This window comes from Rhinopithecus roxellana, chromosome 12 (genome assembly GCF_007565055.1).
Source record: "Rhinopithecus roxellana isolate Shanxi Qingling chromosome 12, ASM756505v1, whole genome shotgun sequence".
Lineage (NCBI taxonomy): Eukaryota > Metazoa > Chordata > Mammalia > Primates > Cercopithecidae > Rhinopithecus > Rhinopithecus roxellana.
This window is the reverse complement of record NC_044560.1, coordinates 66,187,222-66,206,096: the sequence shown is the minus strand read 5'-3', so window position 1 is coordinate 66,206,096 and position 18,875 is coordinate 66,187,222. Positions and strand designations below refer to the sequence as shown.

Below are 18,875 nucleotides of genomic sequence, written 5' to 3'. Positions count from 1 at the left end.
TCATGATTTGTATCTTCATGAATTTTGCTCTTTATTACACTGTCTTCAAATATATAGATTCCTTAATTTATATTCTGACTTTCTAAAAGCTCAACATACTTGACAAACATTCTCATGTTCTTAAAGTAGAAGTTAAATAATCAGCATGCAAAGATAGGTTTTATAGTAAAGTTAAATTCAAAACCATAGCTTTTGACTGCCACTTTTGTGCTATTCTATAAGTAAATTCTCTCAAAATCTGGTCCTAGGACCCATGCACATCAGAATAAACTGGGAGACAAAAGGATAAAAATGTGGATTCCTGTGGCTTGCCTCAGATGATGGGGGCACTGGTCCTGAAAATCTGAGCTTTTATCACCATGGGATTCATATGTACATAAAAGCTTGAAAAGCACTATTCTCAACTCTGTTCACTACTTTATGCAGAGGTTTTATTTTCTATGCTAGTAAAAGATCACAGCATCATAAATGTAAATAATAACAATACAGTAAATTGAAATCATTATCATACCAGAGGAAAACTAACATTGTATCAAGCAACCAAAGACTATTTAAAGGGTTAATAGTTAATAAATGACCAGGATTTGGGCTCAACTCATACAAATTAGCAACTCAAACTCTCAGTTTTTTGCAAGGCCCTTTATTATCCTAGATTATGAGCAGTTTTATGTTCTAAAACAGTAAGGTATGTGAACTTCTACCTTCTCTAGTTTTATTCTTGACACAAGTGGTTTACTAGAAGCTAGGCATTATGCTAAACACTTTGTGTACTGGCTCATAAAATCCAAAACATAGGTATGATTATTATCCAAATGTTATAGGTAGGGGTGAAGCAATTGAGACCTACAGAAATTATTTTGCCTAAGATTACAGAGCTAATAAATAGTAAAGGTGTAATTCCAAACTGGGTACACTGACTGCAGGGTATATATTTTTAATTATCTATTCTCCTTCCATGATTCAATAACTTAAAAATAGTCATTATCAGGAACCTTCTAAAAGACTGAAATTTTCATCTTAAAAATATTTTGCTGCACATTTCCTCATTTACCTAGATGAAGTAAGAACTAGAGAATAAGGGGTATTCAAAAGGCACACTGTCTACTTTAAAAATAACATGACATTTTTCCAGTGGGTATGTTAGCTCAGATTTTCCAGTGATAAATCTAAACTTTATTTAGATTCCAAAGAAATAATTTATTTGAAGTACATCTATATTTGTTTAGGATTAAATTTGTGTGAACTGTTCAATGGTAATGTACCATTTGAACATAATGAACCATTTCATTATGTTCAAACGGCAGACAGTAATATACTACATATAAATTATCTTTGGAATTCAGGTAATATGCAATGGAATGCATGAAAAATAAAAGCATCTAAATAATGTAGTTCTTTATTTTGGAATGCAAATAAAGTGATGGTCTTGACTGTGTGTGTGTGTGTGTGTGTGTGTGTGTGTGTGTGTGTGTCTTTAATCTTCAGAACAGTGATTCTCAAATGGGGAGTGATGGGAGGTCATGACCGCAGATATCAGAATGATTTGGGAACCTTTTCAAATTATAGACATATCCTCCTCACCTTCATATCACACCCTCTTCTCCAGAGATTCTCTGGAGAAGAAGAAGGTAGCCCACACTCTCATAGTAGTCCATGTTAATAATGGGAATCTGTCACATATTTAAAGTATTTTGGGGGAGAAATAATGAAAGTCATTGTGAAAGTATTTTTTCCCATGATTATTCTGAAATTTAACCTGAAATGTAATTTCCTTGTTGACTGAACTTTCCAAAGAGCCATGTTGATTTATCAAACTGGAATTAGTGAAGAACAGAAAATAACTTCAACAAAGTTGTTTTAAATGCACAACTTTTATTTGTAATACATCAACCTCGAGACACTAAAGATTTCTATGATGGGAAGAGTGACTATCTAATTTTTCCTTTAAAACTATATCAAAAGGGTATTACTTTTATCATTATTATCAATTATAACTACTATAGAAAGTGAAATCAGAATCTTCTAATATTGGAGCTAGAGGGTGCTTAGTTTAAGTCTAAACTCTCATTTTAAAGATAAGGAATCTGAGCTCCAGTGAGACTACCAACTCAGTTAGTGGAATTATTGGGAAAATAACTTAATCTTCCTGTCATATACCTATGAGCTTTTAGCCAGTCCAAGGTAGGGCAAATAATGTGAAAGTAAATGTAAAGAGCCAGATGTTGAAAAGAGAAAGACAGTCTAAAATCATTTAGCCATTAGGTCTGAGAGATAAGGTTATGGGAAACTGGCATCATTTAACATGGAAGTGTTTGTATAACATAAAATAGGTGTTTATGATATGTATACCTCCCAAGGTGTTTTCTTCAATATTTTTTCTTCAATATTATTTATTGTTTAGGAATATTTTCCAACCATTAGAGACTATATTACTTCTGATTCTTCTAATTAAATTTTCTGGAGAATAAATCTAATTCCCCAGTGAGGTACAGACACACAAAACAAGCTCTCAACACATGGTGTTTATCAAAATCACTTGTGATACTTAAAAAAAATGTTTTGAATCCACAGAAGACCTCTTGAGTCAGTAACTCTCAGGAAAGACACCAAAGATAGAGTACATTTCATGAAAGCTTCATGAAGGCAGAGACCACAACTGACTTGCTGTATCCAGCATGTAGAACTGGTCTGGCACATACTATGAGCTTCATAAATACTTAATGAATGCATGAATTGAAATCTGACAAATATTCATTGAACCTCTACTATGTGTTATGCTTGTACTAAGCAAGTACTATGTGCTTACTAATATATCTCAGGAATTTGTGCTTGGATTATGTAAGTAAACAAAATAAAATGAAGATTTCTGCCTTCATGGAGTTTACATTCTAGTGAGGAAGACAATTAAAACTTAGCAACCGAGGGATCCTTTAACAATGTTATCCTATCTTCTTCATAAAACTTTGCATTGTAAGGTATTTGACTTTTACTCTGAAGAAAATGGGGAATCCTTGCAAGGTTTTGAAAAGAATAATAGGATAGGCTTTAACATTTTTAAGGAACCACTCTAGTGACTCACTTAAGAGCAACAGCAGTGGATGTGGTTAAGAAGTGGCTGAATTCTGTAAATTCTAAAGACAAAGTAAGAACGGTTTCCCTGTGCATTAGATATGAAGTGAGCACTCCAATGTGTCTTGGCCTGACTAACTGAAAGGGTGGAGTTGCCATCAGTTTAGATGGGGAAGGCTTCGTGAAGGGAGGTGGGTGGAGTGTAGGAAAGAGGACAAAAACTTGTCAGTTTTAGATAGGTTGAATTTGAGGTATCTATTAGATATCCAAGTGAAGATTTCAAGTTAGAAACTAGATACAAGAGTATGGAATTTGGGAAACATGTATGGACTGGAAAAATGAGTTTGAGAATTGTCCTGAGCATTTAAGTCATGAGACTGGATGAAACCACCCATTGAGGAAGTGCAGAGAAAGAAGAGAAGAGGATCAAGCCAAGGAGATTGAGAGGAATGATTAGTGATACAAAGTCACTGAAGTCAAGTGAAGGAATAACAAATGAATCACTGAACTAGATTCTTCTATTTCTTGTTTTGCCACAAACTACCTTTTGTCTTCGGGTAATTCTGAGTTTTGATTTACCTACATACATGACTAGAGAGTTAAACAAAATAAAAGTGAACATCTTTGCCATCTAAAAATTCTACCAAGCTATTTCTTTAGTAGAAAGAATTCCTGGGTTCCAATCCCAACTCCACTACATACATGCTCTGCAATCTAGGGAAAACTCTTAACTTTCTGAGTCTCAGTTTCCTCATTTATAAAACAATGAGAGTATATCTCATCTGGCAGGTATGAAAAGAAATTATGTAACTTACATGAAACTGCCTTGTATTATGCCTAGTATTTTGCAGACATTAATTCAGCACTAGTTTTCATTTTTTAAGCCTTCCCATTAGAATACTACTTTAATGATCTGAAACTGAATTTTTGAATTAAAGAAAGAACTTGGAAGACAGCCATATCTATCATTATTTTTACAGACACGCCAAGGACAGTCTGTGCTAGAAAAGTCATTGGGAAAGTGTAGGAAGTTCCTCCTTTCTTCTTGTCTCAGGCTTCACCTGTTAATTTATAGAACAAATACTTTCCTCTTTTCTTAAGGTCCTAAGTTTGATAAAGTGAGGGAGAAAATGTCTTACTATAACTTTGTTATATAAAGACACCATTGTCAATATGGCTGATATCCTAAACTACCATCAAATTACATTATATAATATGTTAAACGAACTATAAAACTCACTCTGAATTGAGCAAACTCAACAGAATATTTTTTCTGCTTTCAGCACTGATTATAAAGTCTTGCACATTTGAGTTTTAGGAATAACTATTATTTTCTAAAAGTTCAAGAGGAAGTTACAACCAAAAAGTAAATCCATTCATGTTGTTCATGGTATCCATACTGAGTGATTTAAAATCACTATCTGGTTTACTGACTTTTTTTTCTTTTAGAAATAAAATAAGGCCGACTGGGTTCTATGGCTCATGCCTGTAATCCCAGTAATTTGAGAGGCCAACACAGGTGGATCACTTGAGGTCAGGATTTCAAAACCAGCCTGGCCAACATAGTGAAACCCTGTCCCTACTAAAAACACAAAAATTAGCCGGGTGTGGTGGCACATGGCTGTAGTCCTAGCTACTTAGGAGGCTGAGGCAGGAGAATCACTTGAACACGGGAGGCAGAGGCTGCAGGGGGCCAAGACTTTGCCACTACAGTTCAGCCTGGGCAACAGAGCAAGATTCCATTTCAAAAAAGTAAAAAAATAAAAATAATAATAAGAAAAAGAAATAAAAGGAGGCCAAATCAAATTGGTTTACACTAAGCTTAATCACAGAAATGACAAAGTTGTTCTTTGAAAGAAGAGAAAAATCTTAGTGCTATTCTGCAGTTATTGGCAGGAGAAAGGATCATTTAACTAGTAACATTATCTTTTATGAATTGGGATAAAATTTATTATAGGCTTACATGACTCAAAAGAGTTTGTACACAGCCAAGAAGCAATAATCTATTAACTACTGGCTATGAGCATGTTGAGATAAATTTTAACAAATTATTTCTAAATTAGGCACAGTAAGTTCTCAAAATATCTGCAATCCCAGTAAAGAATTGATTGATCAAAAATGAACATATACATTAGACAATTTTTCTTTTTTTTCTTTTTTTTTTTTTTTTTTTTTTTGAGACGGAGTCTTGCTCTGCCGCCCAGGCTGGAGTGCAGTGGCCGGCTCTCAGCTCACTGCAAGCTCCGCCTCCCGGGTTGACGCCATTCTCCTGTCGCAGCCTCCCGAGTAGCTGGGACTACAGGTGCCCGCCTCGTCGCCCGGCTGGTTTTTTGTATTTTTTTAGTAGAGACGGGGTTTCACCGTATTAGCCAGGATGGTCTCGATCTCCTGACCTCGTGATCCGCCCGTCTCGGCCTCCCAAAGTGCTGGGATTACAGGCTTGAGCCACCGCGCCCGGCCTAGACAATTTTTCAACAGGCATAATAACTTTTCATATACTAGGCATGTTATAGATATGGTGCCGAGTTCCACACTATCTCATAAGACCTGGGCATCTTTAATCAGCCTGGATTCTACATGTGAAAAGAAAGAGCTAAGACATTAAAAATATTTATAAATATTGGTATTGCATCTGTGGGCTCTCTAATCTGTTCCCTTACCTATGCAGAAACAGTGGTAGATATGAGTCTACAAGGTTGCAGAGGATTATGATCTACCCCATTCTCCCTCCCCCTGCTCTCACATAAGAAGCCAGTTTTGCGATTATTTGCTCATAGGACCAAAAGAGCTGTCACCAAAGAAGGTATTAATAAGAATTTTAAATAACCACAGTGAAGTTTTTAAAACTGGCCCTGGGTTTTACGAAAAGAGTAAAACTGCTTTTGTGTTTTATGAAAATGATTTTTGAGTACTTCTAAGTCTCTTTAACTATGGCCATAGCAAAGTAGTAAATGATATTGTAATTTCCCCAAAAGCATTAACAATAGTATCTTAGAAAAAGTATAGTGGAATATCTGCATATGTGTATGTTATTTAGGAAACAGAATGTGTGTAGAAAACAGTTAACATAGCAGGCCTGAGACTGCTACCCTCAGAAAGAACCGCTTACAAGTTTGGCCCTTGGGAGATGTATGACAATTTGAATAGTACCAGTGCCCTTATACCAATATGAAACTTTCCCTAAAGGATTAGAGTGGCTCACTGTGCCTAGACTGTTGGTACAAACAACATAGTTTATTCTGAACATCTACTTTTGTTCTGGGAGCCTGGGATTTTGGCATGTGCTAGGCAGAGGGTGCATATGTGACCAACCCCCAGTGAAAATCTTGGGCATTGAGTATTTAAATGAGTATTGCTGGTAGATAAATTTTCACGCTTGTCAGAGTTTGTTGCTGAAGGAATTATGTGCACCTCTTGTGACTGCCCTGGGAGAGGACTCTTGAAAGCTTGTGCCCGGTGTCTTCTGGACTTTTGCTATCTTCACTTTGTACCCTTTTGTTGAAATAAATCTTAGCCTCAAGTACCACTGTATGCTGAATCTTGTTGAGTCCTCCTGGTGAATCACCAAACCTGGAGATGGTCTTAGGGACCCCTGAGACAGAAAGGAATAGCAATAGGGCTGATAATCAATTACTCTTCATGTAAATATTGAATTTCCCTTCAGGAAAAATTAACCAATTCTTTGATCATTCAGTATATGCTTATGTTTATGCTTCTATATTTTGCATAATGTCTCCTTATATAGTGTTACTCATTAAGCGTGGAACAATATTTATATTAGATATGTTGAAGCTAAGAATTTTTTTTTAATCACATAAGCCAAGGGCTCTAAAGTTATGGTTTCCATAGTAGCTGTTACTTGAGTACCTTACATGCAAGTATAATTTTTGACTGCAATATAAACTTTCTGTATTTACATAGGTAATGCAGCCAGATAGAGGTGCTATAGAGACCATAACTGATTCTTGGCATGGAGTAAATGACAATGAGGCATGAAATTTAAAGACTACATACAGCAACTCAGCATATGTATTGCTAGGATGAGGCATAGTTAATGCAGGAATCATAAGTCTTTTCTTTCAACTATGAATTTGTAGACTCAAACCCTAACATTGCATGAATAATTTGACATTTAAATACCACCTCCTCTGTTTTTTTAAAGGCAAAATATGTGTAGGAGAGAATCTAACAAGTTGATTGATCATCTTTGTGTGCATTTAAAATTACCAGCTTGAGTTAAAATATTGTAATAGAGAAAGTATTTTACAATCTAATGTTCATATATACGTACTTCAGTGAATTTATCACTTAATTAATAAATTTAACTTTAACTTTGATAGGTCATTGATACCTATAATCTTTATAACATGACTTCAGAATGGAGGATATAATCAATATAAGATGTGGTTGCATAAAATAATATGCTTCTAAAATCAACAAAAACAATTCTGAATGAAAACCACATTCTTAAATGATATACCATTAAAACCATTAAAAGTTCAAATGCAAATATAAATATGAGGATCCACAAATATAAGACCAAATTGGATTTTTAATAATTTGCAAAATTTAAAAAACTAGTTAGTTTCCAATTTGGCTTTTAGCTACTAACCAGAGAGACAATAATATTTTTGCAATGGGAATAGAGACACATTCTAGTTTGAATCTGAGTGTTGAAACAGATCATTTATTGGGAAATGGTTAATACAATCTAACTTCACATAATACAGCACCTTTTAATGGCAAAAATTCCGCTTTCATGAATTCTACTTTAGATGAGTAAAGGGAGTAAGAGATAGGGATAATTTTATGTCCCATATGGGGAAAGATAATCTGGTACTTTTAGCTAAAAAACAGAAGTACACCAAATATCCTGTCACATTTCTAAATAAATGATGGGGAAAACAGAATATTGTGATATAATACAGTTTTATGTTGTTATTCTTATAAGGTGGCTACGATTTAGACTGTTATGATTTTAGAATATATGCTGATTATTAGATACAAAATTTTAAAGTTTGATATAAAATGAATATATATTCATGAACAGCTGAATATAAATTTTAACTAATAGAGAATGATTGGCAAATTGAGGCCAATGCATAAAGATGAAGATACATTAATTTTAACTAAAGCAGCTTTTCTTAATAAATGTAAATTTAGTTATGACAGTATCCTTGTTAGAAAACTGCATTTCTTATATGAAGTTAAGCATAAATAAAAGCAATATACTAAAGATTCAAGAACTTTATAATTACTGTCAGTTAAATTATTTGAAACAATTATTATATTTACATTCTTAGTTTTTGTATTAGTAAAATATTCTTCTTCCATTTGTGATTTTAATGTATTTTGGTTCTCTCATCATTCTTCATATGACCTTTAGTCCTCTTGAGAGTCTACACTTCTCAAATTCTTCAAAAATAAATCACTGCCTTGTCTGTTAATTTTCCTCAAAGTTTTGTTTTGTTCATATCAAAAGTTCTGCTGGGGGAAAACAATTACAAAGATAAGAAATCTGAAGCCAGAGATCTACAAATGTAACAAAAACAGCAGTGATATTAATACTTGTTTAAATAAGTACTGCATTCTGCTTTTCTGTATTGCCTTTATCAGTGCACAGTGTTCAACATCTAGCCTGGTTTATTTATCTGTAAGAGGTATTTATTTTTTTACCTTTGACATAGTTGGGGTATAAATTCTTTAGTCAGTCACCTAATTTGTGAATACTGATAATACATAAAACTTTCTACATAAAACGTGGCAAAATACAAGGGAAAATCTTGTGATCCAGGCAGACTGCATATGTACTCTGAGATAGGGAACAATACTGTGCTGAAATGTATATTCTAGGTGATTGGATAGACTAATTCTATTGGCAAGTGTCTTGTTCCTACAGCCCAGCTGTGCAGCATCTATGATTTAAATTTGAGTGTTGGCAAAAAAGATAAATTACCACATTATTGACATTCAGGGTACCTTGAGAATAGTTAACAATGGAAACTGTAAGTTGATAGATGTCAAGGGTAAGCTTTCACACTAAATGTAGAGCTTGAATATGGCTGAGATACAAAGAAATAAAGACTTTCCCTCGATCTCTTCCAGATTCTTCAGATTGATTAGGCTTATCTCTGCCTAAGAAGGTCACAAAATACAAAACAAACAAATAAAAAATAAAACAAAAAAACCTCAACTATATAACACCTCAGGCTAACGTGGTATCAAGATTGATGCTCTATTTCCTGATCATATTCTAAACGGGACTATGTGGGAAAGAAAAGACAAAGTAGTACGACATGTAGAAATAGAAAGAAGGGAAAATAAGCAAAATACCCCTTCCCATATATTTTGTCATTAATGTATAGAAGGTCTCCTCTGGGAATGTTTAAAAGCCTATTCTTTTGCTGCATGATAGGAAATCCAAGCTCATTTCTATTGAATTGAATATGGTCTTTTTTAAAAAAGATCTGAGGTCTCAGTTAAGGCAAGCACAAATGATTGACCCTAAACAAAATACTCTTGAAAGCAAAATTAGAGGTTATAAGTGCAAAAGAAGGAAGGTTTAGAAAGAAATTTACAAAATGTAAAATACTACAACATAGTAAGTCTACTCATGTTCATGAAAAATTAATGTTATTTCCGTGTTTGCTAAAAACCAATGACAATTATAATCACAATCTATATGAACAATTCTGTTAAAGTCAGTTCTATAAATTTCCATCTTAAAAAGGCTTATTCATTTTGTATTTACTTTTACATCCACTTTTATAGTATTGTACATAATTAAAACAAGAAGTCTCTCCTGAAAATGGAAGGGCATATAAAACAGCCCCAAAAACTTTTCTCCATGAAGATAGACATATGAAATAATAAACCATTTTTATTTATTTGAAGGAATATTGAGAATTATGGCTATGATCCTGTTCTTTGTGATAAAAATACTAAATACAGACATTGCTTTACTGTTTTGTTAATTTCTTTATAAAACTGCCCTTTTATTCTTAAGAAACTGAAATGATTCATTTCTTATGCTGTTAAGAGCAGCAACTGTAGATTTTTCTGTATTTTTCTCAATGTAGAATAGTAATTATGACACAATATAGTTTCAATGCATGAAGCTTAAAATTCATGTACAGTAATAAGAGAGGAATAATAAAATATTTTACTTACCTTTCCAGAAACAATCTTTTCATAAATCTGAATTGGTTGGTCTGCAAAGAATGGGGGATAGCCAGCTGCCATTTCATAGATTAGCACTCCTAATGCCCACCAATCCACTGCCTTATTGTAGCCCTGAGATAAACCAACACCAATGTCAACTGTTATTTAAGTTACTCAGAAGAGAATGAAATCAAAGATAATTTCAAAATGATCTGGAAGCATATAAAAAATTTTTTAAAGCAATTGCTGAGCAGCTCTTCAGGACAGAATTTAAAAATGAACCAAATGTATCAGGTCAGATTTAAATTAAACAAAGGAGAGGATTTCCAGATATTGAAATTGGATATTAGGAAAGATTATTAAATCTTCTTCCTAAAATGATTAAGAATATTATAGACAATGAAATTTTCTTTATTTCACTGGTATAAGTTAGTTCTTCCTCAATAACAGGAAGGCAGTTAGACCACATTACTTCTTAAGGCCCATTCTAGGTCCATAATCTTATGAATCAGATTTTCCACAGCATGCCCAGAAAGATTGAAAGTTTTCAAAGAAAATAATGGAAACTGGACTACATAGTAAATAGTGAAGTTGACTTCAAAATACTCTATATTTTTGGAGTTAGGAGGGTGAATGTGCTAGGGATAATCCCATCTGCTTCATAGGATTTTGTGAAAGCAAAAAGTTTAATGTAGAATTCAATTAATGTAAATATTTAAGTATACTTTACTTCTGCTATCTACTGTTTTGCTTCCTATCTCTAAAAGGTATGTTTTGTGAGGACTGTATCAAATGAAAGGGAGTAATGTATATAAAAAGTGCTTTGCAAACCAAATGTAAAAATCTAAGGTTATGTTTGTGTTTTTTTTCTTATTAAGCTTACTAAAATTAAAATCTGGAAGTATTTATAAGAAAATAAATAAGAATAACAGGATAATATAGTTTATTAACTATGATCAGTATCAACTGGCACAAGAGATTTTTTAACAACCCCAACAACCTGGTCATGAAGAGAAATAAGCTGATTTCTACCCAGATCTATTGTTCCGCCCTCAGAGGTACCCTCTACCATCACGACTCTCCACATTCCACCCTTCTGTCAAAATTTTAGCTTTACAAACTACTTAGTTTTCAAAATTCTAGCAAAAATATAATACTATAATGCTATAGAGATTTTCTTTATCTCTTTTTTCTTTCCTGATACTGTATATATCTTTTTAAGGGAAGGAGTGGTATAATAGGAATAGCACTTTGTTTTCTAATAGAAATAGGCATTAACTCGCTTTAACTTTTTGATTTATATGTTTAAATTGTGTGCTAATGTTTATAGTAAATGTGTCAGACACAAGTTAATACCCAAGGTATAGAAATCAAAACACATCAATAAGAAAAATGTTAAATTACAATAGACAAATGGGCAAAGGAAATGAACTAATAATTTACAGACACACAAAGAAATACCAAATGGCTATTAACCATTTGAAAAACAAATCAAAAACATGAGAATTAAAACAATGAGATACAATTTATTACCTATTAAATTAGTCAATATTTTAAAAATGGGTATACCCAGTGATAGTGTTATGAAATAGGCACTATAATACACTAATGGTAGAAGTGTAAAATGGCATAATAACTTTGGAAAGCAATTTGGCAATATATATCAAAAGCCTTAAAAATGTCCCTACTCCTTGACCTAGTAGTTTTACTTCTGGGAATATATGCTAAGGAAATAATGTAAAATACAGAAAAAGCTTTATGTATAAGGATGTTTATCATAGTTACTTATAATAATAAAAAACAAAAACCAAAAATAAAACCTGAACACCCAACAATAGAAGAGTGGCTAAATACTCTATGGTACATTTGCAAACAAGCCATTAGAATGATGTTTGTGTGCTTGTTATAACAAAAGTGAAAAAAGTCAGAGACAAGACTATATACATTTACTATGATTTCAACTATGACAACCCAGAAGTAAGGCCACACAGCTATGACCACCTGATCTTTGACAAAGCTGACAAAACCAAGCAATGGGGAAAAGATTCCCTATTCAATAAATGGTGCTGGGATAAGTGGCTAGCCATATGCAGAAGACTGAAGATAGACCCCTTCCTTATACCATATACAAAAATCAGCTCAAGATTGATTAAAGACTTAAATGCAAAACCCCAAAGTATAAAAACCTTGGAAGATAATCTAGGCAATGCCATTCTGGACATAGGAATGGACAAAGGTTTCATGACAAAGACACCAAAAGCAATTCCAACAACAGCAAACACTGTCAAGTGGGATCTAATTAAACTGAAGAGATTCTGCACAGCAAAAGAAACTATCAACGGTAAACAGAGAACCTACAGAATGGGAGAAAATATTTGCAAACGATGCACCTGCCAAAGGTCTAATATCCACCATCTATGAGGATCTTAAACAAATTTACAAGAAACAAACCACCACATTAGGCCGGGCGCAGTGGCTCAAGCCTGTAATCCCAGCACTTTGGGAGGCCGAGATGGGCGGATCACGAGGTCAGGAGATCGAGACCATCCTGGCTAACACGGTGAAACCCTGTCTCTACTAAAAATACAAAAAACTAGCCGGGCGAGGTGGCAGGCGCCTGTAGTCCCAGCTACTCGGGAGGCTGAGGCAGGAGAATGGCGTAAACCCGGGAGGCGGAGCTTGCAGTGAGCTGAGATTCGGCCACTGCACTCCAGCCTGGGCGACAGAGCGAGACTCCTTCTCAAAAAAAAAAAAAAAAAAAAAAAAAAGAAAAGGTGGGCAAAGGACATGAATTGACACTTTTCAAAAGAAGACATACATGTGGCCAACAAAGATATGAAAAAATGCTCAATATCACTGATCATTAGAGAAATGCAAGCAAGTCAAAACCATAATGAGATACCATTCCACACCAGTCAGAATGGCTATTACTAAAAAGTCAAAAAATGGTAGGGTGCAGTGGCTCACGCCTGTAATCCCAGCACTATGGGAGGCCGAGGAGGGTGGATCACTTGAGGTCGGGAGTTCAAGACCAGCCTGGCCAATATGGTGAAACCCCGTGTCTACCAAAAAATACAAAAATTAGCTGGATGTGGTGGTGCATGCCTGTAGTCCCACCTACTTGGGGCCTGAGGCAGGAGAATCGCTTGAACTCAGGAGGCAGAGGTTGCAGTGAGCCGAGATCATGCCACTGCACTATAGCCTGGGCGACAGAGCGAGACTCCATCTTCAAAATAAATAAATAAATAAATAAATAGTCAAAAAATAACAGATGCTGGCAAGGTTGCAGAGAAAAGTGAACCCTTAGACACTGTTGGTAGGAGTGTAAATTAGTTCAACCATTGTGGAAAGCAGTATGGAGATTCCTCAAAGAGTTAAAAGCAGAACTACCATTCAACCCAGCAATCCCACTACTGGGTATGTACCCAGAGGATTATAAATCATTCCATCATAAAGACACATGCATTTGTTTATGCATTGTGGCACTATTCACAATAGCAAAGACATGGAATCAACCTACATGTCTATCAATTGTAGACTAGATAAAGAAAATGTGGTACATATACACTATGGAATACTATAAAGCTATAAAAAGGAATGAGATCATGTCTTTTGCATGAACATGGATGGAGCTGGAGGCTATCATCCTCAGCAAACTAATGCAGGAACAGAAAACTAAATACCACATGTTTTCACTTATAAGTGGGAGCTAAATGATGAGAATTTATGAAGACAAAGAAGGAAAAAACAGACGTTGGATTCTACTTGAGAGTGGAGGTAGGGAGGAGGTAGAGGATAAGAAAGGTAACTATGGGTATTGGGCTTAATTTCTGAGTGATGAAATAATCTGTACAACAAACCCCCATGACATGAGTTTACCTATGTAACAAACCTTCACATGTAACTCCAAACCTAAAATAAAAGCTAAAATGTACATATATATATGAAAGTTTTTAAAAAGGCTGCCTCTAGGTTGGTGGGATTACATATAGGTTTTTTTTGGTTGTTTCTTTATGTTTTTCTGCATTTTCTAAATTTTGTATAATGAGTATTACTTTTACAATAAATACACATTTGTAAAAGTTTTAGTGCTCATTTTGTTGTCACATTATTTGTTAACTGTATTTAAAGAAATGTGTTAACTGCAATGATATTTAGATAATAAAATATCAAGAAGTTATACATTATTTAAATTACGAAAGATAATGAGAGAAAACTTGAAAGAAATATTTTATTTTAACCCTTCTATAGGTTAGCCATATTTCAATGATCCCATTTGGGAACCACTGAAGCATGTGTCTTATTCCCTTCCTTTTCCTCTCTCCTATTTGTGCCTGGTTATTGTTAGGTTCTCCTTTCTAGACTTCTCCACCAAGAGATGGCAGAGGAAAAGTTAACCGTTCTTTTAGATATAGGTATAGTTTCTCTCACCACATTTCACTATTTAGAAAAGTAGAGCTGCCTTCAATACAACTAAAACTATTCAATTGCTGTTAATAGTCCTATTTAAAATTTAAAAACACTTCTCACACATTCCTTTTATTTAACTGGTAAATTTGAAAAGAAAGAATGGACAACGAGTACATATCATCTCTAGATTTACCTCTTGGTATAATCCAGAGCAAGTCTTCTCTACCCTCCTGTTACCAGGAATAATTAAGAAAAGACTATGTTTTTGGTTGCAAAACATGGATCTAGAGGTCATATTTATTCATATTATTTCTCTAAGACCCAGAGTTAAAATTGACAGAGGTTTAGGATTAGTGGTAGATGCTAAATAGTAATTCTTTAGTAATCATGCACAAATAGATTTAAATTCATAACTCATCAAATTAAAAATGTAAAATTAGATCAATAAACCATTTTTACAAAAGTCCATAGGGATGCATGACTCATATTTCTACCTCTTACATATTGATATTATGAATATACCTTGCTGAGAATTATTTCTGGAGCCAAATACTCTGGAGTTCCACATAATGTCCAAGTTCTGCCTTTAACTCTTTTGGCAAACCCAAAGTCTGTGACCTATAAAAGAAAAAAAGAATATTAGTGAAAATGTATTACCTCACAATAAATGTATTTATTGAATCTAAATTGAAAGTTTAAAATTCAAATCAAAACTATGAAAGAAACGGAAAAAAAAATTAAGTCCATGTAATTGAAATTCATTAATGAATAGTTAGTGAATGAAGGTTTAAACACTCCAAGTTGGAAATCCTTCCTCAACACAAAGAAAAGGAACAAATTAATAACAACAAAACACTTTTCAGTCATTATTATAAGATCCTAGACCCAAGGAATAAAAAAGTGAAAATAAAAGGTAAAAATAAATAGCATTAATAAAAATGAAACAATGCTAAATGTCTGCCTTACCCCAATATGTCCTCTGCCATTAATTGCACCATCAGAAGTGTAAAAATGTCAATGGGAGAATCTATTGATAATTGTGTAAAAAGAAATGCTCCCACTTTATTAGTAGTAGAAGTGAAAAGAAAATGTTGCTACGAGTTCAGTATTGGTAGTCAGGGATCCCTTGGCAGTTACACTGTAGTCATAAAGGGCATGGACTCTGGGATCAGACTGCCTAGGTTCAAATTCTGACTACCATTTACTGGCTAAATGACCTTGCCATGCCTTAGTTTTGTTAATCTTAAAATGAAGATAACAGTGGTATTTCCACTTCATAGGTTTATCAGGATTAAAGAAATAATACATGTAAAATACTTGGAATATGCCTGGCAGTAATAACTGCTCACAGATTTAGCTATTAATATCTCCTTATGCAAGAGGCTATACTCAGTTCACAGCTATAGATTAAGGGAGATATAAACAGGTTCCTTTCATAAAAGGATTTTTGCTTCTCTGTAATAGCAGCGAAACTCTGAGCTCTACTTAAACTATTAGGAATAATTGTCTTCTTCAAAAAAAAATCCAGGTTGGGGTTACATACATACAATATCTTCCTAGTATTTTCTCAAATACATTATACATAATGTGTTAAAGTCATACCTGGATATAGCCTTGATGGTCAATTAAGAGATTTTCAGGTTTTAGATCTCTGTAGATGAGGTCTAGTGAATGGAGGTACTCGAATGTTAGCACTATCTGAGCTGCATAGAACCGTGCATGGGGTTCACTGCAAAGAAATAAAAACATTGATTTTCTGTAAAAATGAGTTAATACATTCTAATTAGTAGATTATACATAAAAACTAATATGAAGTAGAGGTATTTTGGGAACAAAAAGTATTTTTAAAAATGTATGTAAAGAATCTTGTTACCTTTCAAATATTTATTAAATCTCTATATTGTGTTCAAATAACACTCTGATAAATTTATGGGGAAGCACACGTTGAGGAAAAATATAAACCTAAAATAGTTATCTCACTGTGAATCATTATAGCCCATATTTGAATATATTGATGTCTTTCTAATTATGTCTGATCTTGAGAATGACTGGAAAGCAAATGTGCCAACTGAAGTGTCTATCGGGACCACTGCTATAGTTAACAGGCTCCATCTATTTTCTCACAAATTTCAAGTGTTCATAGAATTTCCCTACATAGAAGTTCTTTAGCTGCATTTATCTGCAGATTAATGCCATTTTACCCATTTTGTAATAGTTCCTGTTACAAAAATGACATATGCTCATTATGGAAAAATATCATAAAATATTGATGAAGGAGAATGAATACTCATAATCCCATTCAGAAACCATAGAAATGATCTTGGCATCAGGATTTCCAAATCTTCTACTATGCTTGTTTACACAGATAGACATAAGAATAATCTCTATGTTAGTGTAAATATGTACAGTTCTTTAATGTATATATTAGATTAATAGATCAGTGTAATTTTGATGTCACAATCTGAAAAATCCAAAAGGATATACCAATTTTCTGAGTTTCTAATTTATCTTCTTCTTCCTTTTTTTTTTTTTTTTTGAGACAGAGTCTTGCTCTGTCGTCCAGGCTGGAGTGCAGTGGCCGGATCTTGGCTCACTGCAAGCTCCACCTCCTGGGTTTATGCCATTCTCCTGCCTCAGCCTCCCCAGTAGCTGGGACTACAGGCGCCCGCCACCTCGCCCGGCTAGTTTTTTTGTATTTTTTTGGTAGAGATGGGGTTTCACCGGGTTAGCCAGGATGGTCTCGATCTCCTGACCTCATGATCCGCCCATCTCAGCCTCCCAAAGTGCTGGGATTACAGGCTTGAGCCACCGCACCCGGCCCTCCTCTAATTTATCTTCTAACGCATTACTTGAATTCTACTAATCTGCCTGATAAATTGCAATGCCTTTCAGATTTGTTTCCCCAGTGAACAACCTTAACTATGAATAGAATTTCCCTCAAGATGGTTGGTATGAATTTGATCTGGTAGTAACAGAAATACAAATTCCAACAAAAGATTATATGTGCTGCTGCCTTTTTTGCTTGTCACTGTATTTCCCAAGTGCTCAGTAAATATTTGTTGAAAGAATGCATATGTAAAGAAAAATGCTTTTGGGGAGCAAAATTCTATAATACCCTTCCAGTTTCTGCTTCATCCCAACACTGTCAATCTACACTGTATGACAAATGACAAGGAATGAGGAGAACACTGTAAGCAGAGATTAAAATAATCATTCTGGTCATTGCAACATTTGTGCTTAAACTGGGAAACATTTGACCTGTGAGGTCCCCTCTTATTTTCTCCATGCACCTGTAAACATAAAATGTCATTAATATTATTACTTTTTACTTGTAAAATATTAATTTCCATATGCTGGTGTTTAATTGGAGGAATACATACATTACATAGATCTATAATAAAATTCTTTTTTTTCTTGCTCTGTTGCCAGGCTGGAGTGCTGTAGCATGATCACTGCAGCCTCAAACTCCTGGGCTCATGCAATCTTCCCACCTCAGTCTACCAAGTAGCTGGGACTACAGTTGCACACCACCATACCCAGCTAATGTTTTGTATTTTGTGTGTGTGTGGGTGTGTGTGTGTGTGCGCGTGGGGTGGTATGCCATGTTGCCCAGGCTGGTTTTGAACTCCTGAGCTCAAGTGATCGACCTGCCTGAGCCTCCCAAAGTGCTGCGATTACAGGCTTACATGAGCCACTGTGCTCAGCCTATAATTACATTCTTGAAAGGTGAAAGTAAAATATTCCAAGTGCAAAGTGTTATTGGGTATTTCTACTTAATATTGAATGTAGGAAGACAATGGTAAGGGCTAATGCTGTAGCAGTTTTAAGTACAGACAGCTTTAAGTAGAGAATTAAAATGACTCATTTGATTCTGATTAAAGCCAAGCTAAACAATAACTTATATACCTACTGCCTCAAAACTTCTAAGATGGACATTGGCAATCATTCAAGTGTATATGTAGTACTTGTGAAAGATGAGAAAAGACAAGTGTCTCAGTGTGAATTCCTTCAACCAACTTGCTGTTCTTTTAGTACCAAGTATTAAAGACTCAATATCAAAGAGTACTAAGACAGTGAGGAGTTGCAAAGAAAATAAGTTACCAATTATATAAAGTTAACACAAACTTTTTTGAGAACAGGTTCAGGTGTGGTACTTTAGTGTAAAACTTTAAATAACCATAAGGCAATATGAGGATTCTGCTTGAACAAGGGGCAGTAGGAGAGACAGGACGATA

At 34.4% G+C, this 18,875-nt stretch overlaps 1 protein-coding gene across 4 annotated transcripts in view; it reads right to left on the bottom strand.

The window, feature by feature from the left end:
• Positions 1-18,875, bottom strand: part of PRKACB (protein kinase cAMP-activated catalytic subunit beta) — a 168,678-nt gene that overhangs the window by 20,259 nt on the left and 129,544 nt on the right. For 3 of the 4 annotated variants that reach the window (XM_010382526.2, XM_010382523.2, XM_010382525.2), the window contains 3 exons: positions 16,243-16,369; positions 15,163-15,258; positions 10,240-10,362 (listed from right to left, as the gene is read on the bottom strand). In XM_010382526.2, coding sequence (XP_010380828.1) covers positions 10,240-10,362; positions 15,163-15,258; positions 16,243-16,369 — 346 coding nt within the window. Of the gene's footprint in view, positions 1-7,736; positions 8,557-10,239; positions 10,363-15,162; positions 15,259-16,242; positions 16,370-18,875 lie in introns of those variants that run through there. The other variant, XM_010382529.2, reaches the window with a different exon arrangement.